Source organism: Dipodomys merriami, unplaced genomic scaffold (assembly GCF_024711535.1).
Source record: "Dipodomys merriami isolate MVZ:Mamm:240054 unplaced genomic scaffold, mDipMer1.0.p SCAF_14, whole genome shotgun sequence".
Taxonomy (NCBI): Eukaryota; Metazoa; Chordata; class Mammalia; order Rodentia; family Heteromyidae; genus Dipodomys; species Dipodomys merriami.
In genome coordinates, this window is record NW_027202715.1 from 39,239,442 (window position 1) to 39,258,366 (window position 18,925).

Consider the following 18,925-nt stretch of genomic DNA (forward strand, 5'->3'; position numbering starts at 1 on the left):
GACTTTATGGTGTGTGTTTGTGTGTGTGTGTGTGTGTGTGTTTAATTGGAGATAAGAGTCTCATGGACTTTCCTGCCCTGGTTGGCTTTGAACTGCAGTCTTCAGATTTCAGCCTCCTAAATACAGGCATGAGCCATTAGAGCCCAGCTCCACCGCCACCACCCCCTCCCCCCTCCCCCCAAAGCAATTGAGATTAAGCAACAGATACAACTAATCTGACCGCTGCTTCTTTTTTTTTTTTTAATTAAAATGAGTTTAGGCAATTTTCCACTTGAAATTAACAATTTCTCTTGAGTCCAGACCTGTAATCCCAGCACTTGGGAGGCTGAGGCAGGAAGAACATGAGTTCAAGGCCAGTCTGGGCTACATAGTAAGACCCTGTCTTTAAAAAGGGGGGGGGGGGGGAGGGAAAAAGCCTCCCTGAGTTAGAAAAAGAGAAACTAAAGTAGTCTTGAGCACCTGTTCTTTTGTGCTTCATATATGTATGTAACATCTCTCAAAATTCCCTTGAGATACTGATATTCAGTCCTGGTTTACAGATGAGGAAGCCAGGGTTCATAGGGATGAAATAACTTGCCCAATATGCTTGCTGTGAACAATAGATAGTCCTAAAAGTGGAATCCTGGTGTCTCATGTTCCACCACCTATGTTCACACTGCCAGTGGAGAGCAGAAAGATAATGATGCAGGCTGTCTGGGGTAGGCCTTTCTCTAAAGGCCTGTTATTACTGGGAGGAAAAAGTCAAAGGTAGAAGAGAATTACCCAGAAAGATATCAAATACATCCATTCAACATGCATTTATTCAGCTCCCCTCCCTCCTCTGCCATGTTTTATACACAACCAAGTAATCTGAGGAGTTACACTACAGAGGGAAGAGAGATACCAACCACTCCCAGCTGTATGGGCACATTAAACCCAGACACGTAGAAGCACAAAGCAGTTTGTGAAGTCCTTGGCAGTGTCAGTAGGCATGCCTATATCCTGTTTTGAATCTAGTCCTGCCAACCCTCACTATCTAGATTAAGCTCTAAGCGTTTGTCCTAGATAACTTAGGAAAATACTTCATGGGGTGGGGGTGGGTTCTTTAAAGTAAAATGACTTTTATGGGTGTAGTAAAATGTTCATTGAAGGTCTAGGGAATGTGATAGGTGGAGCTTGTGTGAAAACATTCTGCTACTACCTTGCATTGACAAAGTTTTATCATTTACTCTGCAATTTCACATTTATTGCCTCACTGAAAGGCTAGAAAGCAGAACTTGGCTTGTCATACTGTTGTTCAATGTATCCAAAGTGTGAAAATACTTGTTTCTGTTCATCCATGCCCCAGGAAAGGGAAAAAAGCTTCACAAACCTGTTTGTAAAATTGGTCTTGCAAAAAATTATCTTAAAACTATTATATTCTAAGTACTTTTTTTCCTTTGGTCGTCATGGAGCTTGAACTGAGGACCTGGATACCCTGTATTCTTTTTGCTCAAGTCTAGTGCTCTCCTCCTTTGAGCCATAGTGCCACTTCCAGTCTTCTGGTGACTAATTGGAGATAGGAGTCTCACAGACTTTCTTGCCTGAGTTGGCTTTGAACCATGATCCTCAGATCTCAGCCTCCTGAGTAGCTAGGATTATAGGCATGAGCCACCATCACCTGGCTTCTCTGAGTACTTCTGTACCAAGACTTCCCATAAAACCAATGAGTATTTAACAGGAATACCTAAATGCAAGCAAAAGTACACAATGAGTAGCCCCTATACAAAATGCTTGGGGCCAGAAGTAAGAATATCAGTTGTTGTTTTTTTTTAGATTTTGGAATATATGCATATGCATAATGAGATATCTTGGGCATAGAACCCAAATCTGAATGCAGAAATCATTTATGTTTCAGATATACAGTATGAAGGTAGTCTTGCATTTGTGGTATATAGTGGGGGGGGCAGGGTGTATGCGTGTGTGCACATGCGTGCTGATCCTAGGGCGTGAACTCAAGGTCTGGGTCCTGTAACTGAACATTTTTGCTCAGGAGTAGTACTCTACCATTTGTGCTACAGCTCCACTTCTAGCTTTTTTGTGTTTAATTGGAGATAAGAGTCTCCTGGCTTTCCTTCCCCACTGGCTTTGAATCAAAATCCTCAGATCTCAGCCTTCTGAGTAGTCAGGATTACTAGTAACTCACTCACAAAGTTTTAAATAATTTTATAGAAAGAACAAAGGTTCATGATAAGGAATTTTCTACCTGGAAAATGTTTTATATTTTGCAACATTTAAAAATTTTGGATTGAGGTATACAGCTTGTATATGTTAAGTGGAGTTACTGTTGACAATTTGTATCTTTTGGGGAAAAGTAAATATTTTCAGAATTTCATTTTATGAGATAAACAGTGTTTCTGAATGATTACTTGAAAAGCATGAAAGAAGGGCTGAATATGATGATGACACATGCTCTAACCTCAGCTACTCAGAAGGTAGAAAGAAGGAGGACAGGGACTTATCTGAGCAATAACTACAGCAAAAAAAGTTAAAATGGCTAGTAACTTGACTTGTGTGTAGCACTTGCCTAGCAATTGTGAGACTGAGTTCAAACCCCAATACCACCAAAAAAAAAGGTTAATTAAGAAAGTGTAAATAAGGGCTAGCCATGTAGTTAAATAGTGGAGCACTTGTGTAGCATATGAAAGACACTGAGCCTTAACGTCACAAAAAAAAAAAAAAAAGGGAAAAAAGGAAGTATATTGTCATTTAAAAAGTTGAGGAAATCTGGTATGTAGCTCAGTGGCAAAGCACTTGCCTAACAAGTATAGCATCCTGGGTTCAATCCCCAGTGCCAAAAAAGAAAAGACCAAAAAATAGTTTAAAATGTTGAGGATATAATGTACTAGCCTTATATGTTAATTGGGTACAGATTATTTATTGATTCAAAAGTAATCAGGCACTGGTGGCTTACACCTATAATCTAGCTACTCAGAATGCTGAGATCTAGAAAATTCATGGTTTGAGGCCAACCGAGGCAGTAAAGTTCATCAGAGTACATCTCCAAATAACCATCAAAAAGCAGGTCTGGAGGCAAGGTTAAAGTGATAGAGTGCCAGTCTAGCAAACATGTGAGACCCTAAGTTCAAACCCCAGTACAGGACCTCCCTTTAAAAAAAAAAAAAAAAAAGTAAATAGCAGGTTTGGAAACAATTTTGTCCATAGCACCCACTCTCTTTACAATATGAGTAGTATCTGGTGAGTTTTATGCTATAAAACAGTGGTTCTTTGGGAAACAACCGTACTAATTGATTCTTTCTCTTTGTCTATCTAGTGATAACTCAACAGAGCCTGTAGCAGTAGATTCTAACAATCAGTCCAAGTCTCCACTGGAGAAGTTTATGGTCAAACTGTGCAGTCATCATCAGAAGCAATTCATTCGTGTTCTGAGTGACCTGTACACTGAATCTCAACCAGGCCCTGAGGACCTGCAGCCTTCAGATTCTGACGTGATGGATACATCCACTTGCAGCGCTGGTTGTGCCCAGCTAATCAGCAGACATAAGGAACAAGATTCTGTATGTCTTGATAGAAAGTCCCCTACTTCTGTAGATTTGTTTGTAGATTCATCAAGTTCTCAAAGTTCTCTTCACATGACTGAACAGATACTAAAGGAACCTCCTCCTGAAATAATCTCTATAGATGAAAGAGAAAATTCCTTTACCATTGTCCAAAAAGATTCCTCTGAACTTCCAGCTACTCAGTCTGATTCTGGAAGTTCAACAGATAATTCTGCTGTGGGATACCTCAGTGCATCTAATTCTTCATCGAGTTTCCACCATATCTCTAAAAGCTCAGAGGGACAAACCACTGGACAGGAGGAACAAGATACAAATGCAAAACCATGTGAAGATGGTAAAGACCATATGCAGAGTTCACCTTTGGTAGAAAGTCTAATCACAGTGAAAGGGACAGTTGAAAATAATGACGAAGGCAACAGCTGTGTTATTTCTCCAAGAAATTCATTAAAAGCTTTATCAGAAGAGACATGGGACTCAGGGTTTATGAGCAACTCAGCTAGAACTGCTGACAAAGAGAATGCTTTACAGTGCAGTTCAAAAATACCTTTGTGCCAGGATTTGGAGGCAAATGAACAAGACACAAGGCCAAAGCAAGAGTACCATCGTCATTCACTAGGAAGAAATAAGGTAGGTTACTATTCACATCCCAGTGACAAGGCCCAGTTTGATCATTCTAAAGATGGCTGGTTAACCCCTAACCCCATGCCAGCTGTGCACAAAGCTTCTAATGGACACACAAGAAACAAGATACCAAATTCCATCAAGACCGCTCGGAAAAGTAAAAGGGCATCAGGATTGAGAATAAATGATTATGATAACCAATGTGATGTTGTTTATATTAGTCAACCAATAACAGAATGCCACTTTGAGACTCAACGATCCATATTATCTTCTCGGAAAACAGCCAGAAAGAGTACTCGAGGGTACTTTTTCAATGGTGATTGTTGTGAACTGCCAACTGTTCGCACACTGGCCAGAAATTTGCACTCCCAGGAAAAGGGTTGCTGCTCATTACCGACATCAGAAGTGGTTTCGACTCCCAAGCCTTCTCTTATAATTCCAGCCCCTAGGCATATGGTGGATGTACAACCTCCAAGACAAGACAACCTTGAAGAGTCTGGTAAGAAAATAACAAGGGAAGAGAGAAATGTAGACCCTTCATCTGCAAAAGCCTGTCAAGAACCTGAGGTTTGCCCCAGGATGTGTGAACCAAATCCTAGCAGTTTCTCCAAATCAGGGGATACATCAGCCTCCAGCCAAGTAGGTTCTCTCCCTGATGAGGTCAGGCCAGAAGGCAATACTGCACTGTCCACTTTCACAGCCGATACAATGTTTTTCCCTAAAGGAGACCAACAACCAGTTTTCCTGCTAGATGCAGAGCAGATGAATGTACTTCAGGACTGCCATCTGATTCCTACCACTGAAAACACTTCTAGGAGAGATCCTGAAGATATCCTTACAAAGTCTCAATCTTTTCCCGAAATAATCAGCAGAAAAGAAAGTCCTCTATGCCCAGGAAACCAGTGTTCCCTTGTGGATATGGATCCTCCTCTGAGTCTAGGACAGGCTGATCACAGCCAAAGCCTCAGTACTGAGGTCAAAACTACAGACACTGAGGAGCTAGATACTGATTCATTCCTGCGGCAAAGCAGCACTTTCACTAATGGAAGTCCTAATGAGATTAAAAGAGGTGAAGCAGCAGGTGCTACAGGACAATTGGAGGGAGAGAGTGATAAATACTCTTCAGAAAAAGATAGGTGTGATCTAAGCATTGACCCATCTGAAGAGAATCTGGACAAGAAGAAAAGAGGCAAAAAGTCCCTTGAGGCCTCTGATAGGTACCTACGAAGTCCCCTTTCAGAGCCCTCCTCTTCTGATAGCTGCCTGGAGAAACAAAGTTCCGATTCTTCCTCTGCTTGTCCTGAGGTCAAGATTTCTAAAAGCTGTGATGAAAAGCATTCTAAGAAAGAAGAGGACTCTGTTATTACAACACCACAAGGCATTCCAGATGGCATCACCTATATAGAAAACTTGGAAAACCCAACTGTCAGTGAATGTCCCTCTGAGAAAGATGCTGAGCAAGAGGATGAAAGAGGTGGGATCATCACGAGGCAGAGTTTTAAAAACATTCTAGTAACAGAAATCAAGAAGGAAGAGAACATTCTTCCTAGCAGTGATCTCATGACTACAGTTGCCCAGCCTCTCCCTGGTGAGAGACTACAAGTATATGTTCAGTCTAAGATGAATGAGGGAGAAACTCACATCCAGTCAGAAAGCAGTCCTTGTAAGAGGAACCCAGAGCAACCAGAAGACAGGCCAGAACACATGCCTGCACAGGATTTGGAGGCAGTTGAAAATGAGGTAGAAAGTGAGGACACCCAGCATAGAGATGATACTAGCATAGCTTCATCTAGCTCAGCTGGGATGTCAAATAGTCAAGGTAGTGATACTGCTGGGCCACCAAAATTGGGAGCAAGGCCTAAAAGATTGATCTCTTCAACCTACAACCTGAGACATGTTCATTCTGTAGATTACTTGGATACTACAAAAGTGACAGCAGTAAAGGAAGCTGCACAAGTAAACTCCATGCCAAAGGAAAGTGCTTCTGACAGTGCAGACCCCTCAGATGAGGATGATGAAGACACAGTGGATGAACAGCCGAAATTTGTAGAGTGGTGTGCTGAGGAGGAGAACCAGGAGCTTATAGCTAACTTCAATGTTCAGTATATGAGAGTTCAGCGGGGATGGATCCAGTTAGAGAAAGAAGCACAGCCAACAGCAAGAGCAAGGAAAAAGTTAGATAAGCTGAAAGATATTTGGAAAAGCAAGAAAAGGTCACGGAAATGTAAGGGTTCCTTGGAGGTTCAGAAGTTTTCTCCTGTTCAGATGCTGTTTATGTCAAACTTTAAGTTATCTAATGTTTGTAAATGGTTCATGGAAACAACTGAAACCCGATCTTTAGTCATTGTAAAGAAGCTCAATACACGCCTGCCAGGAGATGTCCCACCTGTCAAACACCCTCTTCAGAAGTACTCTCCTTCTAGCCTGTACCCGAGTTCACTGCAGGCTGAACGATTGAAAAAACACTTAAAGAAATTTCCTGGCGCTACTCCTGCTAGGAATAATTGGAAAACGCAGAAGATCTGGACTAAACTTAGAGAAAATTTTAACCAAGCAGAACCAGAGGGCAGCATTGGTGTCAACCTCAGCCCTAATTCTGAAGCCAGCGTAGAAGAAGTCAAGGAAGGAAGAAATAGCCATCCCCCCACAAACCTGCCTACTCCAGCCAGCACCCGAATCCTTAGAAAATATTCCAATATTCGAGGGAAGCTCAGAGCCCAGAAACGATTGATCAACATGAACAGTCCACTGGGCATGGCTTCAGAAACCAAGCCAAGTCGGAAGACTGTGTGTATCAATCCTTTGATGTCCCCAAAGCTCGCCCTCCAGGTGGGTGCAGATGGATTTCCTGTTAAGTCCAAGAATGCTAAAGGTGTAAAGAGAAGGAAAGGGAAGCAGAGGCCTGAAGTCTTGCTTAAAGCTGAAGGTCAAAACAAACGCAGGAGAATAGAAGGGGGCAGTACTCAAGACTCAAAGGACAGGGGCCTGGTGTCAAAAGCTAAGCGTGTGGATGGAGCCACCCGAATTACTGCCAAGAGGCCAGCTGCAAAGAACAAAAACAGCCAACTGCCTAAAAAGATGTCTTCGAAAGAGAATAAAACAAAGATCCCTAAAAAGACCCCTAGAAAGAGCTTCCTTTCTTCTAGGAAAGAAAAAGAGAATACAAACAAAAGACGTACCCAGCCCACCGGATCCTCAGAAGCACTGAAACCTTCAAAATCTACCAGGCAAAGAGGGAGTGGTGAATCCCCATCAAGGCCCCAGAAAGCCTCCAACAGGAAGCCAAACAGTGGGAAGACGCGCGCTAGACCCTTGACAAAACGCCCAGAGAACAATGCAACCCAGAGAAAGAGAAAGCTCAAGGCGAAGCCAGACTTTTCCCACAGCAAACGGAGGCGGGTGGATGCAAAGTAAGGGAAGAATGGCAGCCAAGAGAGAAACTGTTCTATAGAAGTAACCTTTTATTTTGCATTAACTATATCTGCTTTTATAAGCTTATCAAGCCTTTCAAGTTACAGTTAATAGAAAACACCACTGTTGGAGATGTCAAAAAATGCATCTCAGGTAGAGGAGGGAACTTGTAGAGTCCTCTTCTGAGGCTAAGGGAAGTTATATATTATATTCTGGTTGTTCCTTGGGTTTTAAACTTGGAACCAAGAAGTTTTCGTTTTAAAAAGTACAGTGCCTTATTTATCCTTTTTGTTTTAAAATTTACAAAAGCTAAAAAGCTGATCTATGTGATTAAAGGCTTGTATTTTATACTTGATGCACAAGCACTTGTACTGTAGCCAAGAAGACCACCACCCTGCATGAGAAAAGAGCTGTCAGCAGCCACCCTACCATGTCTGTCCTAGAACAGACTCCCCCTTTGCAAACTCCAGCAGAACTTCCCTCTGTCTTCTTTTTTTTTTTTTTGAGTGTTTATTTGAAAGCTAAACCAAATTACGAGGATTTACCATTATTCTAAAAGATTAATACTTGCTACCCTCTTAAAAATCATATTCATTATTGGTCACTCTTCTCACTTTGGACTTTTTTTAAACTTATTTGAGAACATATTTTCTAAATCCTATGCCCATAGGAGAAAAGATGTCACAACTGTTAATTTCGGTTTATGACCTCCAAAAAATATTTGTGTCCTCAAACTGTATTTCTGAGTCATCCTCTTCATTTTTGACCTTGAAGCCTTGCTAGCTCTCTGACCAGGTTTTCATCCTATTTTGCTCCCCCTACAAAAAAATTGTTTTGATTTTGGTTTTACAGTTCTAATTTTTGACAATTAGGATGAAAGTGACTTTCTTATTTCCTTTCTTACCCCACAGCGCTTCCCTATTCAGAGAGCCAACCTGTTATTTACAGTAATAGGAAAGCAAGAGTGTGGGCACATGCACTGTCTCCCAGACTCAGTTTTTCCTTAGAATACTTTTTCTTCCTCCATGTAGTGTGTCCAGGAGCTAAGTAATTAATACCAGCCAGATGGTTTAAAAGTAGCTCAATGTCTCACACATCCCAGCACCATTTTGGCATCAGACTTGGAGAGGTGGGAACAGCAGAATTATATAGAGGTCAGAGAACCTGGAAGCTGGAAGAGGCTTCCTAGCATCTCAGTGGGCCACACCCTTAAAATCTAGCTGCGGGGCTCTGATACAAAGGTACTTGTCTGAAGTGGATGTCCATTTCGATCTATTAGTACCACTGTAGTGGTTAAATACTTGTATTGTCACTCCTTCATATATACGTGGCTCAGAAGCTGAGCTGCATTATCATAATTGCTGTTTGCCTTTCCTGGGTGGAGCCTGAGATAGGCCCATTGGCTTTACTTAGTGGCTATGATAGTGCTCCCTCAGAATGTTCTTGACATTTCCATTGGGCCACTCTGCAAACCATTTGGTTGTTAAAAGCCTCAGTCAGCTTCTTTGACGTGTTCTGTCACCAAAATAGGTGTGTATGGACAGCATTTACTCTGTCCTTATTTAAAAGTTTTCTATTTAGGTTATTTCAGATCTTAGACTTTTCATACAAATTATGGTAGAATAGGCCTTCTACCTATTTTGCTATTCTCTTTAAGGTTTGCTGTATATAGTGGAAACTTCTGATGTTTGGATAGGACTGGAGAAACGCATTTGATTCATGAGAAATTGGGAGTTGTGTTGAATTTCATAGTGATATTATCTCTATTAAATTAAGTTCTCTTTTTCCCTCTTCTCTCCCCTCTCCATCCCTCCCCTCTCCCCTCCCCTCCCCTCTTCTCCCCTTTCCTCTCCTCCCCTCCCCTCCCATCTTCTCTTCTCTCCTCTCCTCTCCTCTCCTCTGTTGTAGTATCTTTGACCTTGGCCATTCAAGAGCTACCTACCTTAATGAAACTGCTGTGTATGTGCTGGCAATCCTTTCTCAGCATTAAGTTGCACAGAAGCATTAATATGTTTTGAATAGGTTCATTTAATCTTAAAAGTGATTTAAGGTTTTAAAGGTATCTTTTCATAGAGTTGTCACTGGATATTGTTTTGTGGTGACTGAAACAGCTGATGTTGGCCAATGTCAGGTGTGCTGATTCTTGTACATAAGAGGTATCCTTTATTGCTTATAGACTACCTTGTGAGGTGCTTGGATTAGGTTAGTGAAGGGAGTGAGGAAATTGGTGGAACTTTTCCACTTCCAAGTTTATAATTCATTCCATTACTTTCCTAAATTTGTTTTCATTTTTAAAACTTTATTTCAAAATAATAACCTCTCAGTGTAGGCTGCATTTGAGGAAGTCTGTATATTTATGTTATACAACACAATGGATTGTCTTGATATTTAAAAAATCACTACTGTAGTAGTGATGACTTTTAAATAGTTGAAGTTTCAACAAAATTAGGACACTTTAAAGTTAGAATTGATTTCATGCTTGTTGAATCTCCTTTTTGCTGATTCAGTTAACTTGCTCATAGAAGAAAGAAATTAAAAAACAAAAAACAAAAAAAACACCTGAAAGCCAATTCTGGAATGCTCTTTTGCACCTATAGCAGATGCTGGAAAAGCTATCTCCCAGATGTCCCCAAACCCAGGCTTGGCATTGACTGCAGTCTCCCTTTGCTTTCCTTCCTTTGCAAAGATCTCCTTCCTGTAAACCATTTTCAATTATGACTTTCCACCAGATGCCTGTCCCACATTCTAGATCTACATCAGTAAGGCAGTAATCTTAGCTTGTGGCTTTTGTTCCTCATTGTTCTATATAGTGGTTCAGAGTGAAGAGATGCACTTAGTCATCCCTTTACAAATGGGGTGCTTTCTGCTGGGATCCTCTGCTCATCACATAACTGTACAAGTAATTTTTTTTCCCTTATGCAAACTGGTTATCAGGGGCATCTCTTCAAGACAGCTACTTTGAACTGAGGTTGGCCTCTTTCCCACTATATGACGGATTCTGTGGTGAGGACAGAAGCCACTACTCCTTTATGAGCAGCGTTCCTATTCATTGACGGACCTAAGAGCTCAGTAGGCAAAGCAACATGCTATGTGATGCAAGCTGGAGGTGCTGTAGTGTTACCATCAAGTCTGGTGCTGTCACAACACTGGACTACCTGAAGAGACTAGCCAGGGAGCCACCTTTACCCCTTTTGGTTTCAATCAGCCAGTGTGGACTGCCTTTTGCCTCCAGATGATCTGTCAAGGGTGTGCAAGCTATAGACTGGTCACCTGTTTGTGTAAATAAAGTTTTCTTGGAATATAACCATACCCATTTGTTTACTGATTGTCCATGAAGCAGACTGATTAATCTTAGGTGGTGGGTTTTGGCCCACCAAACTCCAAATACTTATTCTGTTTTTTTAAAGAAATTTGCCTACTTCTGCTTTAAACAAACAAACAAACAAACAAAAAATCCATTTTTTAGGAACAAAACTTCTGATAGTTCTTCTGCCTCATCCCCTCTCTGTTCTTTCTTTGCCCCTTTTCATCGCAGTTCTTCTTATGCATATTTTCATCTTGCTGTAACGATTTGTCATATTAATGTAGCACAAGCCATCCCCTAAACTTGAGCATCTACTCATATACCCAGTATGTCTGTATGACTACCTGAGCCTTTAGTGCTAGAACCCAGTATATTGGTTGGCATTGATACCTTTTTGGTCATGACTCTCAGAATTGTTACATTAAAGATCAACAACAAATACAAAGTGGAGTTTTTGAAGTGCTTTAGAAAATAATGATTATTAATTTGGAATGTTATAACTCATGCGACTGAGAAGATATAGGATTATATCTTTAGCTCAAATCCAGTCAACTGCTCAGGTGTTTGTGCTCTCCTCCCTCCCTCCCTCACCCCCACACAGCTCAAAGATAAGTTTCTATACTATAAAGTTGAATGCCTAATCATTAAAAAAAAAAAAAAAAAGCCATTGGCCCCTAAGCAGTGATTGTCTCAATTTTTTTCTTTTCTATAATACTGGGAATCAAACCCAGGACCTTGTGCATGCTAGGGAGCTCCACTCCCATTCCAACTTTTTTTTCCTCTTGCAAATGCCATACTGAGATTTTAGCTCAGGACTTTGTGCTTGCTAGACAGACACTGTACTGCTTAAGCCATGTCTCCAGCCCATTTTGCTGTTATTTAGAGATTAAGATCTTGCTTTTTTGCCCATGTCATCCCGGACTGCCGTCATCCTATTTACAATTCCCACCATAACTGGGATGATAATGTACATATCATCATGCCCAGTTATTTTGCTCAAGCTATCCTCAAACTAGGGTGGTTCTCCTAATCTCTACCTCCTGTGGGCCTAGGATTATAGGCTGTCATCACCCATCTCTTGACTATTAGTTTTATATCTTACAACTTAATATCCACTGAAAGATTAGAAATCACTTTTATATTTATCAAATTGCCAAGTCAGTCTTACCCAAACAGTAAGTACTCTTCCTCGTGCTTACTGTTAAACCCTTTATTATTTTACTAAATCTTTGTAAAAGAAAGGTAAAAATCCATTCATCCAGTCTCTAAAATATTAACATCATTTTAAAAATATGCAGAATTGGAGGAAGCCTTTAAGCAATATAATTCAACCTTGAAACACTGGAACAGATATCTCCAGGAGGTGAATTGGCAGCTTTGTAGATTGACTTCTTTCCTTTAGATAGTATTGTGAGGAAGCTCAGAGTTCTCTGATGCTCCTCTTACCCCAAGTATTTCCATGCTCTGTTGTGTTGCAGCTGAGGGACTACCTTGAACACTGGAGATGACCTTGATCATGATTTTGCCCTTGGAATTTAACCAAAGTTGGTTGGTTCTTTCCATTACGTCCTGTCCATCTGTTCTTTTCCCAGAGCTTTGGTGGTTTCTGTCCAGTGCTCAGGAGACAGCATGTGCTCTGGCATGTGTTTCTCTTCATATGATTATGCCATTAGAGGGGCAGTTGTACAGGGGTGCTGGCCAGAGGGAGCACAGATACTGAAGCTTTCTCACCTTATGACATGCTTCCATCTAACAGGTGTTCATGTTAAGGTTAGTGAAAGTACTGACCACCCATTTAAGACAGTAGCCAGCTGCCCATGGTGTTAATATTCTAGAGGTTGGATAAATGGGTTTTTACCTTTTGTTTTACAAGGGTTAAGTAAATTAATAAGATTAACTCATTATAGGCTAAATAATAACCTAAAATTAAATATTTTCATTATTTAGTCTCTGTTACTCTGTTATTTACAGCATAAATTTACCGTTCCTTTAGTAGTCATTCAAGATCAAATTGTGTAGACAACTTTAGGCACAAGTTTTCTTTGTTCATAAAATCCAGCATTTAATCAGCTCTTTCAGATTTTAGGGTATTACTCCTGTTCATTTCAGTGGATAGCTACTGTTGCACATTAGTCCTGTATAATGCTTGTGCATAAGAAAAAGATAAGATACCCACTTTCCCAACCAAGTATTTGTCAATGAATTGTGGACATACAGGTTAAGAAATGTAGTGAGTAATTGCAAGTACAAGTCTTCAGACTTATGAGTCAGCAAATCTGACTGTAGGAGACACATTCCACTCTAGAGGTCTAACTAGTGAACCTACAGCCTAGAATAGTGCCTCTCACAACAGCCCAGGGCATGATGCTTTCACCCTTGTAGCCCTTCATTCCTCTCTTGTGTCTAGAATATTTGCAAATTTGTCACTCCAAACCTTATTACTTGTAAACATAAATTACTGGCTTTTGCCTGTCTGAACCTCAAGTCCAAACCACAACATTGTTTCTGACACCGTCAGTGCACCAGCAGCTTTAGACAAGTTCAAGACTGGCCTGGCCATTGAAGCCTGATCCTGGTCAGGCTTGAAGCAGCTCCTCATTTTGAGGATTCATCCTTGGTATAACTTTTTTCTCTTCCCTCCTGCGCCACAAGCTTCCTTACAGGTGACATCTTCTCTGGGACAGGTTCTTCTATCCCTATACCCTTCCAGTATTTCATGAGACACATAGATGTCACCTGAGAGATGTTTCTTCATATGACTATTTCTAGTATTTAGCAGCTGGGTCCAAATACCATTCAGTTAACACTTTTCCCCCATCCCAATTGCTTTTATTAACCTATAGTTCATGTTGTGTTTTAGCTAAAGCTACAGTGTTTTGGAGCTAGTTTGTGGTAATGATATTATAAAAGTAAGATTTGCCTAATTTTGTATATACCACAGTTATAGATTATTGCTAGAGTCACTGTAGCTTAAGGTTCTTGATTTCACTGGTGATTTCTGCATTCTGAGTAGTTGTATTAGACTATGTTAGTGACTGGTTTCAAGTCTGTGGAATACATATTTATATACACCAATGTGAAATTTATTTCACTTTGTAAATAGTGATATTTTCCTGTCCAAATGCTTCTATACAAATATTTATTTTGACAACAAAAAACACTGTCAAAGGGCTTTCCAAAAATTGTTCATTTCTTGCCGTTTGTTCTCAATTGTTACATTCAGCAATTGAATCCCCCCCACCCCCACCCTAGAAAACCAGTACAGTGAAGGCAGAAATTGTAGCCTTGAAAACCTTACTGTATTTAGGTAGATGCAACGTGGATTAGGAATCTGAGCACTCCTCACTGTCTTTCCCATCCCAGAACAAAGTGGATCCTATGGTAGGTATGGCCCAGCCAAGCATGGCAGGGGATTTGCCTCAAGAGACCCACTTCTTATATGCACCGCTAATACTTTCACCTTTTCACTTCCACAGCCTGTGCAGGGAAGTGAGCCTTAGTTGTAGCTCCAAGGAAATCCAAGCCCAGAACTGGGATGAGGAGAAACAATTGATTTTGTTGAGGTGTGTACACTCAGAATGTGTGTATATGTGTGTGTGTGTGTGTGTGTGTGTGTGTGTGTGTATCAGCCTCACATCCTTACCCAAGGGAGATAGGCATGTCACTTTCTATATCTTGACAATACTTGGGGCACCTTGGCTTTCCTCTTCCCTCTCCCTGTCTGCTCAAGTGTCTGTGCAGATGTGGCCAGTCCCACCTATAACCCATAGTTAGCAAAATGAGACCATCTGTTCTAAGATGTGTCCAGCTTTCCTTCTCAGGAGTCCTGGTCTGCGTTTCAAAGCAGCCTAGTCCTAGATGTAATGGAATCAGTGCTCTGTGGCCATGGCCCTCTTCCCTGTGTCCTGTTCCTAGACATCCCTGTCTGTCATCTCATTGTGCCTTGCTGGCTGGACTGAGAACTCCAGGACTGCAGGGATCTTAGGGACAAGGTATGCAGGGATTGCCATCCATTTGAACCATAGTTTGCTTATTTCTCGATGGCCTTCCTTTGTCTTTTCTAAACAAACAAGGAGGACACTTGAACAGTAATGCTGGAGAATGTTTTTCTAAGATGCTGTTTGTAAGCAAATCTGATTTTAAGGTGAAATGTGAATGGGTAACTAATTGCCAGGGAATTTAGCACTGAACTAGACAGTCAAACGTTTTTAACCTTTGCAGGAAGAAATAGATTTTGCTCTCATCTAAATATTCACAGGAAGTAATGTTGTAAATACTTTTCTAAAAATATTTATTACATGTGCTGTATACAGATTCATGTTCTGACTGATGTTGGTTTGCATTGTATTGTGAAATATCTTTTGAGCAGTGGACTTCTTTCATAACACAGAGAAAGAACAAAAACCAGTAGATTGAGAGCTGTTTGGGACATTTGACCTTAATGTACCATTCAATCCAAGCTTTAATTGTCCCCGTCTTCTCATCTGGTTATGTTATATATGTGTGTTCACGCACGTGAGCGCGTGCACACACACACACACACACACACACAGGTGTGTGATAAACTGATCAATACCCAGGTCTGCAGAGCAGATCTCCAGGTGTTCTTTCTGATGTGTTTGTTCCCTAAGCAATAAGACCCTAGCTGATGACGTGTTCTGGGCCTGCCTTGGCCTTGTCTCAGAGGATCAGGTAGGGGTAGAACAGCTCTTGCGAAGCCCTCTTGCCTTTGCTGGAGAGGCTGTTGTACTTGAATTTTTTCTTCTGTTTGTCTGCACACTCCTCATTTCACATAACTCTAGCAGTGGACAAGAAATCTGCCAGCACCGGACACATTAAAGGTGGACATGTATATCAAGAAATTGGGAATGTTTGATGAAGTCATAAAGTTCTCCGAATCCAGTAGAAGCAGAGTTCATTTTGCCATAGAGTAAATGTAAGAACTTGTTACATGGTCTATTAAATATCCCTTGCTATATATGACCCACCATTAGAAGCCAGCGTATGTCCTGCTAGCCTCTGTGCCTGGGCCTGTAAATCCATAGCCCCCAGAGTCTGGGGCACACCTTTCAGGCCAGTAGAAAGAGGCAGTCCCTCTGTCTCCCAGTGTGCCTAGCTCAGCAGGCTCCTAAAGCTGTTTAGCAACCTCTCCTTGTGACTGTCCTAAATTTTGTGAAAAAAGAAATGCTCCCACCCCGGTAACCATGGATAACAGTAATGTAGTTTTCTAGGCTTTTGGAATGTCTTTTGTATTTATGATAGTGTTCAGAATTTTTCACTAGTGTTTTTTTAGATTGAAAGTGATGGGTGCATTAGGATAAAACTTTCCATTGCGGAGCCTGAAAGCAAGCAGAGGAAAGAATTTGACCCATATTGTGTTGTTTGGAAGGTGACTAGGTGAGGGTGGGGGGGGGTTGTAGATTATGTGGGGAGGAAATAGATTTTTGACCAGAGTCTCCCCCAAGTCTTTGATACTTTGTAATAAAAACTCTCCTTATTAGCTTCACTTAATCTCAATAGACACCTGCTGTTTACCCTCAGGGAACAAATGGTTTTCAAAATTGAGTTCCTCCAAGGTTGTCAGCCTGTGCCTGTGTGTGCTGGTCCTCTTTGTGAACTTGTGGCATTATTCTCCTGTATCCATTGTGATGTTAAGAAATTCAACCCCAATTTGTATTAAAAGCACAGCCCAGGGTCCTAATTTAGGCTACAATAAATGCCTTTGATGGACCAGGGGATCATAGGAGGCCCACACAATTTAACTCAAGCTCAGGTGCCATGTTGGATTTTTCTTTTTAGGCTTCAAACTTTCAGAAAGAGTTTAAGGCAAGGGCTGATGATCCAGGCTGCTCTAAAATGAATCTGCCATTCCTTTAAAGATCTTTCTGGTTCCTCCCACTGTTGACATTGCTGAGATCAATCTGATAGGTGTTCAGATGTGCTCCTTTTTGCTGTCTTGTGAGTGTTAGCCAGTGTTCCAAAAGCCCAAGGATGGCTGGGGAGAGCCTAGCCCCTTTCTGGTACCCAGTGTGTGTTCCCTTCCAAAAGCAGCAAAGAGACAGCTGCAAGTGACAACCTGGAAGATCAGCATGCATTCCTTGGGACTGGACTTCCACTGTGTTAGTAAGTGTAGGAAAATACTGTGTCTTTAATGGCTGAAAACTCAGTGTATGCTGTGAATTTGTTGGTTTGAAACATTGAAACTTTTTCATTAGACAATGTTTACATACCTCACCTGAAGAACCTTTGAGAGTGTATATAAAATCTTAAAATATATTAAGTTGCTTTAAAACTATGTATAGCTATAAAGGAGTTATTTTAACTTTGAATATGTACTGAGTCTTAAATATTGAAATCTGGTAGACTTTGTGCTTCTGTGTTTTACTTTCCTGTTAGACCACGTAGGAAACTGTGTTCTTGTTATTGGTAAAGGGGCCCGCACTGAAATCCAAGTATGGAAGGGATTTCCTGTGATGTTTGAAATGTTCTTGTTTGGTTTTAAGGAAATGGGGTTTGGAGCTAGGGACATGTGGGAGGGATTTCTCTAACATTGACATCTATTCCACGAGCATTTTCAAGGCGCTTATTTTATTGCAGCATATTAAACTTCTTTGATATTAAAGTGTGTCTTGCGTAATCACTGGAGAAAATATAGACTATACTGGAGAAAATATAGAATACATTGGAGCCAAGCCCTCAACATGTGACCTACTGTCTATCTTATTGGTAAGTGGAGACAAGGAACCCAAAAACGATACTCTGTCTTACCCATGGTGTTGGGGCTTACAGAAGAATTACTGTGTGCCACTCTAAATCATAAATCATGGAAGTGGAGCTGTGGCTCAAAGTGGCAGAGCACTAGCCTTGAGCAAAAGAGCTCACGGACAGGGACCAGGCCCTTAGTTCAAGACCCACATCCAACAAAAAAGGGGAAAAAAAGGAATCAATCATAAATCATTCTTTGAGGGAAGAAAGAATCCATAGGATTTGCATGGCAAGGTTGGAAGAGGGCCACTGTTTCATCCTGTGTGTAGAGAGCAGTGGAGTTCAAGCTCTGGACCTCTAGCATGCTAGGCTAGGGCTTTCTGGCTTGTCTGGGGCCCCTGGAATATGGCAGAAAGTCCTTGCATTGCAGTCTGTTTCATATTTAACTCTGCTGTAAGTGGGTCATGATAGAAAAGAACCAACCCAATGAGCCCATGAGAATCACTTAAATTCATCTAACAGAACTGTATCCCGTGAAGCGTTCAACTCAGATTGCAAACTACTGGTCCACAGATTTGTTTTCTTTAGCCCATTGAAAAAGGTTTTAAAACATGCTTTTAACATAAAAGATTGAGATTTTTAGCCAAGTACCTATGGCTTATACTTGTAATTCTAGCTACTCAGGAGGCTGAAATCTGAGGATTATAGTTCAAAGCCAGTGCAGAGAAGGAATGTCTGTGAGACTAATCTCCACTTAACCGTCAAAAAGCCTGAAATGTGGCTGTGGTCCAGGTGGTGGAGTACTAGCCTTGAGCTAAAGAACTTGGTGACAATGCCCCAGCCCTGAGTTTAAGCCCCCAGTACACTGCCTCCACATGATTGAGATTTTCAGCTTTGTGATAAGAATCAGCTGATGCTCACTCCTGCCATCAGAGGGCCAGTCAGGTCCGACTGGCATCAGTAACCTGTAGCCTGTCGGCCAGGGCCCAGTCTCAACTAGACACCCAGGTCCTGCATCCTACAAAACTCCCAAGTACAGTGTTCTGGTCTGAAACAGACAACCTCCCAGAAATTTGTTTGCCTCCTCTGGCCTGGAGACAGATGGAACTGTACAGGATGTCTGAGAAGCCTACCTTGTAATCTGCCCTGGTTGAAATTAGAAACCCTTCAGGACCAGATTAAATTGGGGGAGGGAGGGCAAAATGTCCTGTTAAATTTTAAAACCTTAGAAGGTTGGCAAACACTTGGTAAGAGATGAGAATGAGTACCTTCCCTGGCGCTATGCCCTGTCTTGCCTCTCATAAGCCCCCAGGAGCTGTGACCTGCTACCCCCACACCCATCCAT

At 41.3% G+C, this 18,925-nt stretch overlaps 1 protein-coding gene across 4 annotated transcripts in view; it reads left to right on the forward strand.

Moving 5' to 3' along the window:
* LOC138826174 (ligand-dependent corepressor) overlaps positions 1 to 17,497 on the forward strand; it is a 97,790-nt gene extending 80,293 nt beyond the window's left edge. For all 4 annotated transcript variants that reach the window (XM_070021317.1, XM_070021321.1, XM_070021319.1 and 1 more), the window contains one exon: positions 3,293 to 17,497. In XM_070021317.1, coding sequence (XP_069877418.1) covers positions 3,293 to 7,574 — 4,282 coding nt within the window. In that variant the 3' untranslated portion in view covers positions 7,575 to 17,497. The remainder of the gene's footprint in view (positions 1 to 3,292) is intronic.
* Positions 17,498 to 18,925: the final 1,428 nt, after the last annotated feature.